At 36.7% G+C, this 20,253-nt stretch overlaps 2 protein-coding genes across 6 annotated transcripts; one reads left to right on the forward strand and one right to left on the reverse strand.

The window, feature by feature from the left end:
* Positions 1-1,094: 1,094 nt before the first annotated feature.
* On the forward strand, positions 1,095-8,214 carry LOC147860085 (pentatricopeptide repeat-containing protein At3g26782, mitochondrial-like). 4 transcript variants are annotated; one of them, XM_087324434.1, is made up of 3 exons: positions 1,095-1,249; positions 3,772-3,843; positions 3,961-8,214. In XM_087324434.1, exons 2-3 carry the CDS (start codon positions 3,777-3,779, stop codon positions 7,491-7,493), a joined length of 3,600 nt encoding a protein of 1,199 aa, XP_087180560.1. In that variant the 5' UTR covers positions 1,095-1,249; positions 3,772-3,776; the 3' UTR covers positions 7,494-8,214. The 4 variants fall into 4 exon arrangements, with proteins under 4 accessions (XP_087180560.1, XP_087180562.1, XP_087180561.1 ...); XM_087324436.1 differs by having other exon boundaries at positions 3,772-3,839; XM_087324435.1 differs by having other exon boundaries at positions 1,095-1,248; positions 3,768-3,843.
* A 1,216-nt stretch (positions 8,215-9,430) lies between these two features.
* LOC147860086 (WD40 repeat-containing protein HOS15-like) lies at positions 9,431-18,612 on the reverse strand. 2 transcript variants are annotated; one of them, XM_087324439.1, is made up of 16 exons: positions 18,566-18,612; positions 18,415-18,461; positions 18,186-18,299; positions 15,263-15,408; positions 14,602-15,172; positions 13,498-13,592; positions 13,365-13,411; positions 13,129-13,279; positions 12,978-13,041; positions 12,419-12,577; positions 11,117-11,238; positions 10,903-10,977; positions 10,511-10,564; positions 10,362-10,435; positions 10,201-10,275; positions 9,431-10,035 (listed from the first exon to the last, which is right to left on the reverse strand). In XM_087324439.1, exons 3-16 carry the CDS (start codon positions 18,244-18,246, stop codon positions 9,816-9,818), a joined length of 1,914 nt encoding a protein of 637 aa, XP_087180565.1. In that variant the 5' UTR covers positions 18,247-18,299; positions 18,415-18,461; positions 18,566-18,612; the 3' UTR covers positions 9,431-9,815. The 2 variants fall into 2 exon arrangements, with proteins under 2 accessions (XP_087180565.1, XP_087180564.1); XM_087324438.1 differs by having other exon boundaries at positions 14,602-15,175.
* Between the last annotated feature and the right edge of the window lie 1,641 nt (positions 18,613-20,253).

The following is a 20,253-nucleotide window of genomic DNA, read 5'->3' on the forward strand; positions in this document are numbered from 1 at the left end:
CTCTCTCTTTCTAATGTGGTATCCAACAATCAAACTATCATGGTTAGCTTTGTTATGGCCAAGTTATATAGCACTACCACGGAACGAAATATTAGCTCATGGATGGAAAGTCATCACACGAGCACTTGATCAAGTAGGCTTTAGACCAAACCATTCCATTATCAATCATTTTGTTATTGATGGAAGAAAGTTGAACTCGATGGAAAATGCTATATTGTTGTTTCGTGGGCTTCAAGAAAACCTTTGACACTATACCGAGCGAGCTTTGGGAAAGAATGATAGAGATTGGAATAAAAGGTAAACATGCCAAAACATACCCAAGTGCATCTTTCTACCCCCATAAGCCTTGGATCTTAGAGAACTTTAACACATCTTACTACCAGAACATATGCAAGTGCATCTTACTACCCCCATGAGCCTTGGATCTCAAAGAACCTTAACGCTTCCTTCAACTTGCTAACACAAGTTAGATGTTGAGGTACATTTAATCACCAACATATGAAGATATGGAATGGTATGCAATGAAAGTGACCACATGGATGTAGCTCAGTTGGTAAGGTATGAAGACTAGAGGGTCACGTGTTCAACCCCTAGATTCCATGGTGGCATTTAGTAAATTAAGAGAATATCTATGGAGTAATAGTGAGGTGAGATGGTTAGGTCTAAGATAGCTAGACCTAGGGTCAGCTAATTACAATAAAAAGACTTAAAGAAAGAATAGCCCCCACCCCCTTTCGCGAAGAAGGAGACCCATACAAGTTTTGATACATAAGTTTGTTTATTCGGTTTCACCCATTGGCCTCCTCATGGGTGATAGGAATTGACAACAGTTTGGCCTTTTCCTAAACTAATTTGGGAGTTTCCAAACTTGAACCGAACCAGTTCCTAAACCAATTTAGGCTTAACCAGTTTGGCCCAAATCAATTCGGTTCCTCTTGAGCCATCCCAAACCGAGCTCAAACCGGTTAAGGAAGCTCAAGCCAAAACCGAACCGAACCGCCAAATTGCATAAAACGGTTGAACGGTTCGGTTCAGGCTTGAGCCGAGCCATTGCTGATTCCTAGCGATAGATACAAAATCTATTCTCATCCTTCCCTCTCTCTGTCTCTCCTTCCAAAACCCATGAATTGAATACGATGGTGGGTTCTCATCCCCTCTGCCATTCCCCACAGTTTCGATGTTCTCCATAGCTGCTTTTATCCCATCTTTATCCAAACTCCATCACTTCTTCCTCACCGCAGATCAGGAGGTTAGTTTCTCTCTCTCATCACATCTCTTTCCTTCAACAATCAGTAAATTGTAAATTGTGTATTCAATACATATCCTACAAATCATAGAGTGGACGTAGAGCAGCTACTCTATGTCCACTTTATGATTGTAGAAACTATGTCATGGATATTATCTATGTTCATTTTAACCTTTAATCGGAAACCTTAAACAATGAATTACCTTGACTACCCGCTAACGCATTTTTTAAGCCCTAAACCCTATAACCTAGACGTTAAACTTAAATATATGACCTTTTATTGAATAATCTAAACCCCAAACGTTAAAACTTAATATTTAAACCCTCAACCCCATTCTGGATCATTCATGAATTGCTTAATTTTCATTCAATGGATCTATCCGTAGTTTTTATAATCATAGTGGGAACATAGAATAGCTATGTTTTTGTGCTCTTTTGAAGAGGCTAATTTTGTTTGCTGGAATGCATTTAATATTTTGCATCTCACTCCATTAATCCATAAAAACGGGATTAATTTGTGTAGAAATTGGACAACAAATCACCATTTATGCACAATGAGAAGAGAAGACATGTAAAAGAGAGACTGCATCAATGATGCCATACGGACATTGAATGTTTTAACACGTAGGTATGGATTGCAGTTGTTTTCTTATGCTTGTATTTAGTAGCATTCCTTTTCTAACTTCCTTGACCGAGTTTATCTAGGCACTTTAGGGGATTTTCCTCATATATGGCATTTAAAGCAGGATGGATCTTGACAATAAACTATCTTAATGGAATGCATGATAGAGGAACCATCTTATCTTGAGTTCTTTAAGATCGGGTATCCCAACCATTGAAGTGATCCAATTTTCACACCAGGATGTTGATAAGTGGACGTCAAGAAGCTTTCTTGTATTCCTCCAATGGAGCTTGATAACTACACGATGTTTTCGAAAGAGATATTGGCACAAGCTCTAGTGCTAAAGCCCTCAAAATCTTCTATTGAGTCTGATCAACCTTTTCCTTATTGAGAGTTTCGTGTATGTGAGACATGAGGGGGATGTGATAATATGAACCTGAGTAGCTTCTTTCTACTCTCTGAGAGGATCTTGATATCTATGCTATATTGTACAGCAAGATGTCCGAACAACCCACTATATTTGCTTTACTTTACTGAATTCTGTTACCTCAGCTACCAATGTCAATGTAAATAAGAAATACTAACGTGGACTCCTGAAGAATATTTGGGGAAGCTTGATATCTACACTACATTGTATTGTGTACATTCAAGGAGATGTCAGCACAAGCGCGCACATTCCTAATGATGAGGTTTTTTAGCCTCTTGTTGAGTCTGATCAGTCTTTGCCTTGTTAAAAGTTTTGGAAACACAACTATCCCACATGAGGTTGTTGGAGATAAGGTGGTCGTTGAGAAGCTTTTCAGTATTCCTCCGAAGCCCTTGATGTCTACACTATCCTATGAGTTACAAGTTTGTATGATCCTATGAGTTACAAGTTTCCAGAGTCTCCTATTGAGTCAGATCATGATAGTGTCCATTTCTCCTCTAGTGATCCATCCTGATTCCTCTTAGATACATGACTTCAGTGTGCATATCTTATGTTTATGTATTTTTAGCACTTTGCCCTTTGGGCAGTGTATATTTATGCACACTTTCCTCTATCATGGTTCATGATATCATCTAATGAGCTATGAAACATCATAATCATTACGACCAGTGAGAATCAAGATGTAGTCATATATCTACATCTTTGATCCACAAATAATTTTTACGAAGAGATGGATGCAACATCAAATGCTTGACTATATAAAAGTGAAAGTTAATATTAGTAAAGCCTCAATGATCAGAGAAATTCTAGAAATGTTGATGAAAAAATATAATGGCGAAAAAAGTTAATCAACACATTCATTCAGAACTTGTAAAGTTAAATAAATAGGTTGCATGTGATCATTTTCTAAATTTTGACTGAGATTATAATAATTAATGATACTTAACATAAAAACCCTACACTTGGACTCACCTATACAATTGACACAATATCGTGCACGACATGCTAGTCTACTTTGCTGTAGTAAAAAGCTCTTGGTTAAATATGCATCGTTGAGCAGGGAATTTTAGAAATGTGGATCAATATTAAGTGAGTTGCAATGCGTTGCCAAACCATACACTTTGATTCGGAACTTGTAATAAGTCAGCACCTGTAAGTTATCCAGAGTATAATTGTTAATAAGGTGATATGAAAACTCAGAAGCTGATGTTGCTGTTCAGTAGGAATACAGAAATGTTTCCTCATTTTGTAGCCTTTGAATTTCAAGCTACAAATCAGTATGCCTTAACTCCTTTGTCCTTACAACAACATAGTGTCTTGTTGCTTTGGCCTAGACTCTCATTCTATGTTTTGGGTCTCACATTGTTTAGTGATTGGAGCTCTCATTAAGAATTTTGTGCAATGAGAGAATTTCTTCAATCATATACCATAGTTCTGCTCATTTGTTTTATTATTCTGTTTTTCAAATTTTGGAAGATTGGATGGGAAGCTTGGGCAAACATTATTTGACAACTTACTCTCATTCATGGGACACATGGAATCAAGTAGGTACATAACTATGTAACTTCTTTTGATAATGTTGCCAGTTCTTTATAATTTTTCCAATAGATTTTTCTAATCTAGAGGATGCATGAAGATTTTTTAACCAAAACCTTTTGAAAGCAGTTACCAGTTCTCATTTCCAACAGACCAGGCCCAGTATCACCAATGTTAATCATGTAATCCCCATCTTTAAAACTTCTACTCTAGATGGGCATCTGACATCAGGCCAGATTGCACCGTTACAAGAATCCAACAGGGATAGAATTATTTTACAGATGGGTGATCTACATAATAGTTCCTCAAAGACAGAAAATTTTGTCTTAGAGTGGAAATTCGTTTCTGAAACACTACTGGTTTCCAACAGTTCATTATCTAGTCTTAAGACAGTAGAAATATGTGGTACATTTGGAGACTCTGTGCTTCCATCTATTGAGCACTGCATTTCTACTTTACTGGAATGGAGGAGAGAAAAAAAATTAGAGCATGCCAAACAAGTGCATGTGCAACTTTGTCTCATGGGTTTAGAAGATCACATAGATATAGCGAATCAGCTTCTACTGATATTCGTAGATTCTAGGAATCTCTCATTTGCAGAGCAAATCATAGAGCGGTTGACGTTTCGAAATGAGCAATCATGGACTTCTATTATACTGGGGTGTACCCAAAATGGAGATTCTTTATATGCTTTTCATCTATATAAACGAATGCTAAATGATAATGTGAGCCCAAGCAATTATACATACACAAGCTTACTGAGAGCATGTGCAGCTGTCAAGAATTTGGAGATGGGACGCGATCTTCATTCAGAGATTGTTCAGAAGGCATTTGAGAGCGATTTGTTTGTTGGAAACACAATTGTTTACATGTACGCTAAATGTAAATCACTTTCGGAGGCTTGGGAAACCTTTAGCACTCTACCAGCTCATAATGTGGTCTGTTGGACAGCAATTATTTCAGGCTATGCTGAAAATGGGTGTCATCAAGGAGTTTTAGATTTGTTTCAACAAATGGAAGATGATCATATCTTACCAAATTATTGGACGTTGGCTTGTGTTCTAAGAACTTGTGGCATATTATGTAACATTGATAAGGGACGGAAAATACACTCAGAGGCTATTCTGAGAGGATTTGAAGACGATCCATATATTGGCAATGCGGTGGTTTATATGTATGCAAATACTGGCTCAATTTCAGAGTCGCGAAAGGTATTTGACAACTTGCAATTTCGAGATATTGTTGCTTGGAACATATTGATTGGTGGTTATTCAGATTGTGGTTTAGATAAAGAAGTACTCCGCTTGTTTGATGAGATGCATTTCCATATTGTTGTGCCAACTGCTGCTACATTTGCCTACGTTGTTAAAGCATGTAGCAGTTTAGGTTTAATAGAGAAGGGATTTGAAGCACACAAAGGCATTATCCAAATTGCGGCCGAAAGAGATCCTTCCATTGCAAATTGTTTGATTGGACTGTATGCAGGATGTGGGTTTTTTTCAGAAGCTGTTCAAATTTTTGGTCAAATGCCTGATAAAACTGTTGTATCTTTCACAGCGTTGATCTCAGGATATGCTGAACATGGCTATTCTGAGGAAGCTCTCAAGTATTTAGAAGGCATGCAACAAGTGGGTCTTTCCTTGGATACTATTAGTTTTTCATGTGGCTTGAGGGCTTGCACCAGCATAGAGACAGTCTGGGATTTACATAAGCAAATAGTAGAAACAGGATTTGAAATGGATCTTTCTGTTGGCACTGCATTAATGGAGATGTATATTAGTCTAGGATATCTTATAGAAGCACATGATGTTTTAAAACATCTGCGAGTTCGAGATGTTGTGTCATGGACTGCATTGATAGCAGGGTATGCAGACCAAGGATACCTTATTGAAGCACAAAGTTTGCTGCCTATAATGCAGGATGAGGGTATCACTCCAGATGTTTTCACATATACTTGCATTCTGAAAGAATGTGGAAATACTGGAGCCATTTCTGAGGGCAGAATGTTGCATATAGACATAGTCTTCAAAGGCTATGAATTGGAAAATTCCATTGGTAATAGTCTAATTGCCATGTATGCAAAATGTGGCGCTCTAAAAGATGCACAGAATATCTTTGACAAGCTGTCAGATCGAGATGCTATAGCATGGACGTCATTAATTGCAGGATATGCGGAACATGAATGTAGCAAGGAAGCATTGACATACTTTCAGTTAATGCAACTGGAGGGTGTAAATGGGGATGCAGTTACATATTCTTGCTTTCTGAAAGCTTGTGGAAGCATCCAAGCCATGAAAGAAGGCCAGAATTTTCACTCACAGGCTATAATGTATGGATTTGAAAAAGATCCCATAGTCGGCAACACGCTTGTAGGCATGTATACCAAATGTGGCTCCTGTTTAGAAGCTCAGGAAACCTTTGACAATTTGCCAGTTAAAGATACAGTTTCATGGAATGCACTGATTTCTGGATATGTGGAGTATGCTCCTCTTGATGCACTTGCATGCTTCCAGTGTATGTGTGATGGGAAACTCTGCCCAGATGCTGTCACATTTGCATTGGCTTTAAAAGCATGCGGTACAGTAGGATCTATAACCATTGGTCGAGATATATATTCACAAGTTGTATCTGTTGGGTTACAAGACGCTACCGTGTCTAATTGTTTGATCAGCATGTACACTGGGTGTGGTTCAATTTCAGAGGCACAATATGTTTTCGACACTCTGCAAGATACCAATGTAGTGGCGTGGAGCACAATGATAAAAGCTTATGGCATGCATCATGATGGCCATATGGCTGTGAAACTTTTTGAGGAAATGCAAAAGGAAGGTGTGAAGCCCCATGCTCTCTTGTTCTCATGTCTTCTCACTGCATGTAGCCATTCAGGTCTTAGTCGGAAAGGGCAAGAATATTTCAAAACGATGAAGGAGAACTTTGGGATCATACCAACTGAAGAACATTATAGTTGCATGATAGATCTTGTGGCAAGGTCTGGGCATTTATACGAGGCAGAGAAGTTTGTTGAAGCCTTCTGTCCTCAAGCTGAGAGAGCATGGTCAGCGCTACTAAGTGCGTGCAAGTCATTCGAGGAGCAAGATCTTGGATGGCGTTGTTTTGAACAGCTTGTTCAGCTGAATCCTGGGGAAGGTGCATGGTACATGATCATGGCAGGAATTAATGCACATTCTGGAAAGACTTATTCCAGAGACAGATTAGAGGAATTGAGACAACATGCGGGAATAATGAAGAAGCCCGCAATTGCCCTGATTGAAGTGGACAAGAAGATACATGAATTCATGCCTGGCCTCAACAACCAGAATAATGATAATGACATTTCAAGGATGGTGCAAGCGATGAATTTATGGTTAAAGGAGGAAGGACATGTCCCTAAGCTGAATTCAATTTTAAGACTTAACATTACAGATGAGTGTAAAGCGTTTGTGCTATGTGAGCATGCTGAGAAATGTGCAATAGCATTCGGCCTTCTGAATACACCCCAGGGGCAGACACTGAGAATAACAAAAAACTTGAGGATGTGCCATGATTGCCATGATGCAAGCAAAATAATCTCGAAAATTGAAAGGAGAGAGATCATTGTTAAGGATACTAGCTGCATCCATCATTTCAAGGAAGGGTTGTGTTCATGCGCGGACATGTTCTGACACAAATGTGTGATGCAAACACCAGGTCTTGTGGCCAACAAGAAGTCATATTTCGTCTCCTCAAGAAATTAAGAGGGCGCCTTATAGAAGTTTAAAAGAAATATATTGGGTTTGAAGAGCTGCACATCTACAGCTCGGAGAGGAGAGGTTATTCGGTCTGGAACTCGGGCACAGCCTCGTAATATGGCCAATGAACAGCCCGGAGGAAGATTATTTGATCTGGACTCTTAACAAAGTAGTACCAGAGCCATGCAAATGCCTTCAAAATAATGTTGGATTTGAGGTTTTAACAATGGTAACCCTTTCCGTTCATATTTTATGAAGGCTGGATGGTTTGGCAGGCTTACAAGTAGAGAACTTTTTCTTTCATGGATTTCTCTCTTCATGGACTAGAGCAAATCTTACAGTGTTCATCATCCCAGCTACTTTTATTTTCAGGGAAAAGATGACAAGGCCCTTACCCTGACTCCAGATTCGTCCTACAGTCTGATAATTGAACAGTAATGATCATAGTTCAGAAAAGTCTCTCCATGCCAGATCTATTAAATGTTGAAAAGGATGGAGAAACCTAGCTAGTCCAAAGGATGTGTCTGAGTTACATCCATTTGATGTTGTATGACTTGTCTATAACACCACCTCAGTTCCTTGATTGTCACATAGACAAGTTCCATTATGATTTATGACTTGCTCTTTGAAATGTAATCATTACTTGATTGTCACACAGCTCAACTCAAGCAAAATTATTAAGTCATAAGTTATGCTCCAATTTATTGATTATAATGATTTATGACTTGCTCTTTCACATAGCTAAATTCAGCACAATTTCTATGTCAAACTAACCATATATCGAATAGGAGCAATCCCTTGCTCTTTGAAATGCAAGTGTTAATTGATTGTCACATAGCTAAACTCAAAAAATTGTGCAAAAATATAAAATTATGAGTTATGTTCCAATTTATTGACAACTTTATAACCATATATGAAATAGGAGAAAAAATTTATGCCGTGATGCATTTTTCTAATTTTCGAATTATGGAGTCAAACTGGTTTTAAAGAGGGAATTCTTCCACTCGTGAATGATGTAGATTCCTACCACTTGTTTTGACATTTTGTATTCGTAAATGATGTGAAATTATCCACTTCATTTCATGAAGCATCTATGCAGACGCTAAGGTCACAACTTTATTGATTGATGAAGTGACCCTCTTATCTGGACTTAGAACATTGATTGATGAAGTGACCATCTTCTCTGGTCTTATAACATTTACCAACACATACACAGTACGAAAAGTAACTGCAACTGATGCACATAATTTTAGAATCATTTCAGTACTATTATATAAGACCTTCATGAGCAGTTAGAATCTGAAACTGACATTTCTGCACATGTATGTAATCTCCATGTTCTATTGAGAGTAGTTGCAATAAATGTCTTGTCTAATAAGAGTTACCAATTGTATCATTAAAGGTAGACAAAATACATCATGACTGTTTTAGTTTATTAGAATAATGAGTTAGATTTCCCATAAATATCCACTAACACAACATTAATAAGCTGTCGAAACATAAGCATTAAATTCAACCTGTATGTTCAGTCTATACACATTGACATTTGAGAGTATTTATATAAAACATACAGGAAAAAGCTCAATAGCTAATAAAAAAATCCTCATACATATCTACAAATTAAGGTACAAAGGACAATATATAATGGAACTGTGCAGATTTCAAGCATTTTACCAATCAAATGAGATTCCTGTTTCTGAACACAATTACACTAATATTACCTATGCAAATAGTCAATAAACTTAATATTGCAAAGATCTAAATCTGAAACGAAAAGAACTCTATACACGTACAGAACTTTCTATTCAACAAAATATTACAAAAAACATCACCTAAACTTCATTCTGTGTTTGTGAATTTGAGGAAGTAAATGCTGCAAGAATAAAAGTCTCTATTCCTCTCCCCAGAAGAAATATACACAAAGTCCATTCTAGTAAACCGCACAAGTAAGACTGCCAAAACATTAATAGCATACAGGACTTCGAACCGGGCACCATCCCTCAAATGATTATGTACATATTTTCCCTGTGAAGGAACGTGCACTATTTTACAAGTTCACATTCCTAATAGTTTTTTCTCTCTATTGTCTTAAAGTACAAGGGTGAAGCTGGCAGGTAAAAGAGATTACACTTTCTTCCCAGAGCTAATAGTCATTTTTTCCTAGAGTTTCTACTTAAACTTCTACAGAGATAAGTGGGATTTGGAGGAACACCTCAACATCTTCTCGAATGGAGAGTGATCATTACTCTCGTACTCTTACATCCTGAAGTCAAGAACACACACAGTGTTGTTTGAGAAACAGGCAGCTACTTTATCACCTTCCTTGTTCCAACACACCTCAAATATTCCTCCACCACCCCTGAATGTCCTAACTAAGCTTCCATCTCGGACTGACCAAATATGCAAGCATTTATCAAATGAACCGCTAGCTAGAAATTCTCCATTTGGACTAAATGCCACAGAATACACAGGTTCACTGCAAAAAAAAAACAGTTTCAGCATAAATCAGACTTCAAGCAAAATCTGTAAATGGTCAACTTCATCAAAAATCAAACTTGAGTAATGTGCATTAGGAACCATGAATTATGCACACTGAAAATTTATATATAATAAAACTAGAAAAATCACTTAATAAAAGTACCTGTGCTCAGTAAGGCTGAAGAGCTGCAGGCCCTTTTCAACATCCCACAATTTAATTGTAGCATCAAATGATGCACTGCAACAAAATTTGAGAGCCAATTTAGAATACTCGAATGTAAATACCATATTGGCCAACATCAATAAGAAAAACATCCTCGATACCTTGCAAGCACTAAAGGCAAATTTGGGTTATTGGTGTTTGGCCCTGTTGGACTCCATTTGATTGTGTAAATTTCCTGCAAATCAAACCATCATAGTTAGATTCTTATGTACCAGTAAAATGTAAATATAGACACCTCCAATCCCCTTACCTTTGTGTGATCTCGCAAATCATGTAAACATTTGTCTTGTTTCATACTCCAAATCTGCCAAAACATATCCCATTTATATAATGTGTATAAAATCACAATGAAAAATCTGTGCCAGGATTAATACATCACAAATAGAAGATGGCTCGCATCAAGATTAAAAATGTGTATAAATGAACAGGATTAATAAGTGAACAATAGTCCAGGAGTAGGAGATGATCTCAGGATCCCCGTATAGCATGTTGATATAATGCAGCACTTCGATTAGGTGGAGCAAATAAACTCCAGGACATCAATTTTTTGATGAGTATACTTCATAGCTTTTAACATTAGAGTTTGGTGCAATGCAAAGAATTCTTGCAATGATGAAAGAAAATAACTGCGAACAGACTAACCTTTGCAGTATAATCATCTGAGCAAGATGCAAGTAGTGTTCCCGTGGGATCCCACTTGATCGCATTAACTTCGTCCTGTAGAGTTAAAGAATCTTTAGAGCTTTATGCTATTTATTGACTTTATGCAAGTGCATACAGTATTTACACTCTCTGAACGCACACATAGAAGACTTCCAAATCCACATGTATACATACAAGACTTGCAAATTCATACCTGATGTCCTGCAAATGATTTTATAGGTCGACCTTCTCCAAGTTTACACACATAGATCATTTTATCTGTTGAACAAGTTGCAAAGGAAACATTGTTCCGCCAATCCACATCCAGTGTTGGAGCTGCCAAAAATATAAACAGGCTCAAAAATAATACCAAGGACCTTGTACGCTAGTACAAATATGACACTAACATTTAATGGCCGTGAAGCATCAAAGAGCAGATAAATTCTACGGTGTGCTGCAGTGAAATAGTCCTATCCTTGAGACAAAGCCCCTGCCTGGATTTAATGTTCTCTACTACACCTTTTCACATAAACATCTGTCTCCATGTCTTAGAATCATTTAGGAATAGTTAATAGCTATGAGCTGAAAGAATCCACAAAATCGTGGCTTAACTGGTTCACTTCAGTTTGGTCCAAGTATAAACATTTGTAAACAGTTCTATTTGTCTTAGGGGTTCAACAAGAATGTGGTTTTGGGCCTTTATCAGCTCAATGATTTTGTGATTTACTCCGTTTTAAACCACAGCTTGGGCAAATTAATGGTCTGGGGGGATATTTTTAAATTTTTTATTAAATGTATAAATTGACTTTATAAATGATATAATATGTGACATAAAGTTTTAAATTTGATCCCTTACAATTCTTTTAAGTTTAAGTTCCTTCTGCATTTATGAAAAACATAACCCTTTCATATACACACCCAAGTGATATCAACTCCCAAAGTTTCATCATCGCTAACATTCATCAAGATGGCATACATTGACCTATCCATAGATTGGTTGCCTTGTCTAATAGACACTATCATGTATAATCAACTCCCAAAGTGATATCAACTCCCAAAGTTTCATCATCGCTAACATTCATCAAGATGGCATACATTGACCTATCCATAGATTGGTTGCCTTGTCTAATAGACACTATCATGTATAATCAACTCCCAAAGTTTCATCATCGCTAACATTCATCAAGATGGCACATTGACCTATCCATAGATTGGTTGCCTATACGACATAATAATTCCATTCATTTTATCAACTTGCTTATACGACATAATATGGACTGCTAGATTCAGGAAATGAAGTTAAAGATAGACAAGATAATGACAACATGAACACTTGACTCCGACATGAGGACATCAAGTATCACAACATAAAAACAAAGGATGTGCCCGTTTTCTTACAGATTGAAAGGAGTCATCCAAAAAATAAATTTAAGAAAGATCTTCAGGAATCTAGTAAGTTACCTTCACAGTATCACAGTTCCAAGGTTGTTTGATATAGAACAAATTATGTGTTTACCTGAATGATATTCAAATTGCTGTTTACAATCGCCAGTTTTGGCATCCCAAATGATAGCTGTTTTGTCAACACTTCCACTCAGCAAGCAATCACCCTTTTTATTCCATTTCAAAGAAAATATTGGTCCCTTATGTTTGTTCAATGTGCTCTTCAGTTCACCTGACAATTGTTATGACATGTTCATGTGTTAGGACAGCAGCGCATGTGTAGCGTCTTACAGGTATAAGCATATTAGTGATTTTAAAAGTGCTTGGTTCAGTGCATTCATAAACTACTGATTGCTTTATTCTACTTGACATCAACAGAAATGCAGAGAAATCTTTCTCTTTCTCATACATCATACAAGTCAATTTACACATGAAATCTTACCAACTAATCTAGGAAGTTAGACGACAGATTCCTCACTCTTGGGTCTGAACCTCAAGAGATTTTTATGACAAGCATCCCTACAAGGTAGCAACAGCACGTTCTGACAGATCCTTTGACATGAGCATAACTACCTAAGTATTCTGTACCATATTGTTCATATGATGGTCCTATATTTTCAGGTGAACCTTACCATCTTTGGTCCATATTCTGGCTTGACCATCATATGATCCTGTAGCAAGTAGGCTTCCTTCACCCTGTGCAAGGAAATAAGATTAGAATTCTCAATTTCTTGAAGGGAAGAAAAAGGAAGAATCACTATTCCTGCAAATATGAATGCTCACATTCCAATCAAGTGTAGTCACATCTTTGCTTTTTTCATTTGTCTTGCCTTTAAAATGCTTTAAGACAAGAGACCTACAAGCTGCAGTTTGTGCAGTGACTCCTGATGGTCCATCTGGAATCATCCATATCCTTGCAGTTGAATCCCCTGAACTGTGTAGAAAACAGAAAACGCATTTTAAAACATAAAATAGTTGTCACCATGAAATACAACAAGTCTAAAACGCATGATCCTCACCCAGATGCCAATAGGGACCCAGTTGGACTCCAAGCACAAATGAATACCTACCAGAATTATTAAGCCATCAACATGTTAGTCCCCTGCCAACCCATACATTATATCACGAGAAAACTATATGGCAGCAACAAACCTCCGATGTGTGACCTTCAAGTATTGTAACATCTGTATGTGGGATCTCAGCACACTGAAAAGATGTAGCTGTTTCGACATCCATTGCTTCTGGCCCTGAAACTTTCCATTAAGTACAGAAAATACATCAAAACATGTCAATTATCTATACCATACATTATTGGAACTCTAATCTAAAAGGTGCTTTTGAATTCACCAGCCAAAATATCTCTGATTTTGAGGTAGGTTTTAATATCTTGGCATATCTGACTGATGATAACTTGAGCCACATATTGAGGATCAAGAAAGAGGCAGTGTATGCATTAACTGAGCCTTCATTTTGGGATACAAATAACACATCAGAATGTATGAGCTAAAATGCCCTTGTTATTGTTTGTGGATTCCATCTTCAAGAGAAGAGTATAGTGATGCACAGCAGCTCAAAATATGAAATAGAGAAGCCATACTCTATGAAAATTCTTCTCAGTTCTTCAATGGATAAATTCACCATCTATGATTTATGTATATACTTTGGTTCAAACAGAATTGCCAAAAGAAACAGAAACTGGAAAGCAGCACAAACGAAGTTGCAGCTCCCCTAATTACAGCACCAAAGGTATAGATATTGGTATTAATATCTATAGAAATAAAATTTCCGTACATATATGCTCACAACATTAAAACCCTAACATAAAAGGATATTATTATCTACTGTCTACAATGATATGATAATATTAAACATCCAAATCAACAAAGGTTGACAAAGAGACTGATTCACTGCATAATGTATGATCAAATGAGAGTTCAGATGTATAAAACGTTTTTTTGTCTAAGCCACAACCTCTACAAGAAACTAAAGTATGTCCTGCTGACCATGTTGAGAAAGAAAGTAAGAGGCCTTAAATTCACCATTTCCCATTTCAAGAAAACTATTCTAGGTCTGATGTTTGATGTTGATAAGTCAACCACATGCTGCAGCATGAAACCTTAAGATATTACTATTAGCAAAATGGAATTGGTATTTTATAAGGTCTAAATGTGATCTTTTATGCATACAGATTATGACTTCAAAAACAAAAACAAGAAAAATTCACAATCAAGCTGCAGAAGGAAGTTGGCATTTTACCAGCAATAGATGATCGCGAATCCTTTTCCTCAACTTTGACTTTGGCTTTTTCTTCACGCTCACGATCTTTTTCTTTCTCCAAGCGCTCCCGCTCTCTTTCTTTTTCCCTCTCTCTCTCCTTCTCTTTCTCTCTTTCCTTCTCTCGTTCACGCTCTCTCTCCCTTTCAAACCTTTCCCTCTCCCGTTCTCTTTCTCTTTCTCTCTCTTGCCGCTCCCTCTCTTGCCGTTCTCTCTCTTGTTTCTCCCTCTCTTTTTGCTCTTTTTCTACGCGCTCCCTCTCTAACCTTTCCTTCTCTTGACGCTCCCTTTCCAAACGTTCTTTCTCTTGCCTCTCTCTCTCTTTCTCCCTTTCCCTCTCCCTCTCCCTCTCTTTTTCCTTCTCCCTCTCTTTTTCTTTTTCCTTCTCTTTCTCTCTTTCTTTCTCTCTTTCCTTCTCCTTTTCAGCTTCTCTTTCCCTCTCTCTTTCCTTTTCTTTCTTGTCCTTTAGAATTTGACGTAGTTCACTGACATCCTTAGTGATCAGATCCACAGGTTGAAGGAGAGAAAAATCTCCATCTACATCCATCCCATCCTGCTTTAGAGTGACATGCCGATGTTTAAGCATACTCGTTTACAAAGAACACTTAAAACGTACTCATTATGAAGAATGTAAGCTTCTCACATCTGTTAAATTTGCTTCTAGTTCAAGGTACTGGAGACCTTTCTGAACAAAAGACACAAGTGCACCAGGTGGAACTTGATTGCCATCAATCGGAACTTTGTTGAGACCAGATTCAAAACCAAATGTGAAAGCTGAATGAAGAAACCCTGCAATCACCACCAATTAAATGTTTAAATTGATATTTAGCAGCTAATTATAATCTAATAAAACAAAGAAATACCAAACCAATAAACAAATAGAAAATTAATCTTTTAATTACTCCAATATGCATAGAGCACATGCATGCACATAGAAAATAGATCACTATTATCACAATGAGCGATTATCAAGGGAATGGAAATTTAAAGACGATAATCATATTGAAAACTAAGAATAATTACTTATCATTTTTCACCAGAACAAAAATAACAGCGCTTAAGATGATATGTGTGTAGGCACTTAAAAATATGGAAAGGTTATTACTTATTCTATCATACATGAAGGGGAATGGTATGTTTCAAAGAGGACTATACCAAAATCCTCTCTTCCATCAAACACACATATTTTTCACATGCAAAGTTTATTTCTATTAGCTTATAAAAACTTCCTTGCAGGCTGACCTTTGATATTTCTCTGTTATACTGTAATTGATACTAACATTGTCTATCTAGTGTTTCAGTTGACTGCAGAATATGAAGCATATAAATTTCTATTCCAAGACACCCGTGTTGCACTTCAAGATCTCAAAACACGCTTCAATTAACACTGCAAAGCCTTCTTCTTAGAATACACCTTGTATTTTGTTACCATCCACAAAATGTGTTTGCATCAAATCATGACTTTATCATGATACAAGGGTGGTTCTAGTCCAAAAATTTTAAGTGTCAGAACTGTTCTCCTTGATTAGAAAAATCAATTGATATTTATATCTTCACTTCAGAAAAGAGACTATCACAAAGATCACATGAATTTGGAGATAGGGTATACATGAAGGAACATATAATTGATTCTTGAGAAGTCAAATTTAACCTCAAGGCTTGGAGATAGGGTATACATGAAGGAACATATAATTGATTCTTGAGAAGTCAAATTTAACATCAAGGCTTGCCTTCCTGTCAGGGTGAATCTTTCAAACTTAAAATACACAATCTGTAGGTTCGGGCAACCTGCTAGCGCTACAAAAAGTTCAAATCTGGAAAGATTTTGGTTTTTTCTTTGAACTCATCACTTCATCAAGATTACATTTTCTAACACCAAAATTGCAATCATATTAGCGTCTCCTTTACTGAAATCAGGCAAGAAGATAGAGGTGACAGAAATATGGCAAGCATTGTGATTTTTCAGATCTCAGAGAGCGAATTTCTCAATGGTTGTTAGCACTAGAGAATAATTGGAATTTTAGTTAATTTTCTCTTTAAAGTAAGTTTCAGCTTTCACAAGCTTAGGTTCATAAAACCTGCAAATACCAATCATCTCCAGCTAGAGCCAGGCAAGGACGAAACAGTAATAGCTCTATGGCACCTATGTTTGTGTCAAGGTGAGCAAAGTATTCATCTACGAGCTTCACTTCATCAAACTTGCCTCTGTTATCTCTACAGAAGTGGATCTGTGTAAGAAATACGAGAGAAGTACATACTCACAGCTCACTAACATTACAAATGTTTGAGAATAATGTTTCCCTTAAAAAATTTCCTTTATAGATATTATCCATCCTGACAAAAAAAGTTATCTTCAACTAAACCAGCAAGGGAGATAGCAATAAAGGAGAGGAGATTCTGAAAACTTGCTAATTCTAGAGGAGAACTAAAATTGGGGATGAGTTTGTAACTTCAAGTTCTTTCATCAAGCTTGCTACTTTTAATTGCCATCTTGGACAAGAATCAGGCAAGGAGACAGGAGTGACAAGGAAAAGAAAAGAAAAGAAGGTCATGAAGTATTCATAACAGTACAGAAAAGATGAAAATTTCCGATGAGCTTTTGCTTTGAAACTAACCATAGGTGAGAAATAAGACAAAAGATGCTGAAATCTTGATAACACTACAAAAAAATCCAAATTTGCGATGTACGGCTAAACTTTGGCAGAAAAAGAAAGACTAGACATTAGACCTCTGTATTTCTAAGCATCATCATCTTGATGGAAATTTCCTCCTTGAAAGAAAAAGAAAAGTTTGTTCATACGATAGAAATTTTGAGAATTGAGATGAAACTATACTCTTTAGGACAAAAAGAGCTTCCATCACCCAGAAAGAAGAAATATCTTTCGAACTAAAGTTACAAATTCTCTTAGAAATTCTCTCACAAGAAACAAGAGAGAAGAAAGAAGCTTGGAGGTATTGTTACTGTTAAGACTACAGAACATCAAGCTTCAGGATGAGAATATGCCTGCTTGAAGCTATAAAAGGCCTACTTCACTCTTAGAGAGAGAGAGAGAGATAGGGAGATACAAGAAAAAGTCCATCTACTTAGAAGACAAGTTAAGACTTCAAGATGGAAAATTTCTCTTCAATAAAACTTCCTTACACAGAAACAAGAGAGTAGAAAAAAGCCCTGAAATCTTATTACTTTTAAGACTACACAAACTTGAGTTTTGGGATGAAAATCTATGTTTCAAACTGAAAAAGGTCTGCCTTCCTCTCAGATAGAGACAATAAATTGATCTATTTTGATGTCAAGTTAAATATTCAACTATGAATTTTTTCTGGATCAATAAGACTTCCTTGTACAGAAACCTAAGAGAAGAAAGAAGCCCTAAAGTCTTGTTACTGTTAAGACCACAGAAACTTGAGCTTTCAGATGAAATTGTGTCTTTAAATACAGTCCTCTTCAAGTGAGAAAAATGGATAAAAGACCAGAAAAATAATATTTTCAGAGGAAATCAAACTATTCTTATACAAATGAAATTTCTTTCTTACAATTAGAGGAAAAACAACAGAAAAGCGCGTACCTGACTCTTGCAAGTAACGGAAGACCAGAAAATTGAGCTCTGTGGAAGTCAAGTTAGCCATACGCGATGATGCTAACAGAAGCTTATCTTCTTCCTTCAGATATTCACAAGATACTGGATACATTACAAAGAAAAAAAAAATGAAGATGCAAACCATAAAAAAAAGGAGAAAACTGGGCAGAAGTTCAGTAAAAGCTTCAACAAAGAAGAGAGCTTAGGATGAAGTTACCATCGATAAAAGGGGCACTCCCAGGTTGCTGGCAGATTTCCAGAAACCTAGCAGGAAGAAAAATACGGGAGAAGAAAGAAGAGGTTATCAAGCAGGAGCTCCGGTACAAAATAAAGAATTGGAAAGAGCAGGAACAGTAGAATGAACTTACCATCGATGAAACGGAATTTACCACCACATTATCGCATGATTCTGAAAGAAAGAGAGAGAGAGAGAGAGAGAGAGAGAACATGAAAAACCAGAGCAGAAACCAAAAAGAAAAAGATTAGAGCAGAGATTAGAGCGCAAAACGAGCTCACCATAAATGAAAGAATGATCGAGGAGAGGAAGGCGGAGGAGGCGCAGGAGGAGGAAGAAGAAGATCTAGGGTTTCCTTTTTTTGGGCTCCTGGTCTGCTTTCGCTCAGTTTTCTTTCACAGTTCTCATTGAAGGAAGAAAAAAGCCCCAAAAAAGCAAATTTTTAAAAATAAAATCAATTAATTAAATAAATATGAAACTAGAAAAAGCAAAAGTGGGAAAGAAAAAAAAAAAAAAAAACATACATATGTATGTACAAAAAATATAAATAAAAATTCAGATGTGATTTTATTGTTAATGTACATATCATGTATGTATGTACATATGTATACATATTTATTTATTTATTTATTTTCCAAATAAAAATATGTATACATAATACATACATGATAAAAGTCTAGTATGTAATAATGTATCATAGAATGAACCATACGTATCATACGCGCATTCGCATTCGCGTTTGATTCAATAAAACGTGAATGGTAAATCAACTAAAAGTTGGATTGGTTTGACACGTTTGATTGGATTAACTATGGTCTATATTATGGGCTAAATTTGCAATGAAAACAAATGAAAAAAAGAAAAAAAAAAAAAGGAGCACATATTTTTCCCCTTTCAAACGTGTACGTTTTCAAACGTTTGAATGCCTCCACGAACACAAATATTACGTTCTATGAATGTATGTATGTAAATAATATTTATGTTGTATTTATTCACCCCAAAAAACCCACACAAATAACATGGTGTAGCAGAGTTCATTCTCTCTCTCTCTCTCTCTCTCTCTCTCTCTCTCACTCTTTTTTGCTTGATGAGGCCCTCGACTCATCATGCATGCATGCATGCAATTTGCAAGCAAGTACATATGCGGATGTGCTAAGGACCCAATTAGGAATCGGCAACGGGCTCAGCTCAAGCCGAAACCTTTTAGCTCAACCGGTTTTTAACGGTTTAACGGCTCAGCTCTTGGCTTGAGCATGCTTAAATGGTTTGAGCTCGATTCAACTCGGCTTGAACCCTGCCAAACCGGCTCAAACACCGGTTATGCTATTTAATAATTAGGTTAGATTCTTAAGCATAAAAATATAGAACTTCTAAGTTCATGGAGGGACTGAGAGTCGAGTTGTCGACTCTTGAGAGAGAAAGAAAGATATATTAATGCCTTCTAAGACCAAAATTGGCCCATGAAGATGAGTGTGGAGAAAAAGGTTCTGATGCCTTGACTTCTTCCTCCATACCTATGTTTGTGGAACGATTTCATCTTTTTTTATATTCATTACCTCTGCATTAATGGTTTCTTCTTCCCCCTTCACTTATAGTGCATCAACTGCGACCAATCTAGCTAAGGATGGCAAGTGTTCAAAAGACAATATCTTATTATGTATGTGATTAATGAATGTCTTACAATGGATGTCCTTATAAACCCAATTGTGGAGAGCCCATCAACGAATGTGTTATGACACACAACTCATTTTATCACATGGATGACTTCTAAAGTTTGTTTGTCCTTTCAAGTATCACATTCCACGAGATTGGTTACACCCA

The sequence above is a fragment of the Azolla caroliniana genome, unplaced genomic scaffold (genome assembly GCF_043228905.1).
Source record: "Azolla caroliniana isolate FFs.n. ecotype wild unplaced genomic scaffold, voAzoCaro1.0.p SCAF_9, whole genome shotgun sequence".
NCBI lineage: Eukaryota > Viridiplantae > Streptophyta > Polypodiopsida > Salviniales > Salviniaceae > Azolla > Azolla caroliniana.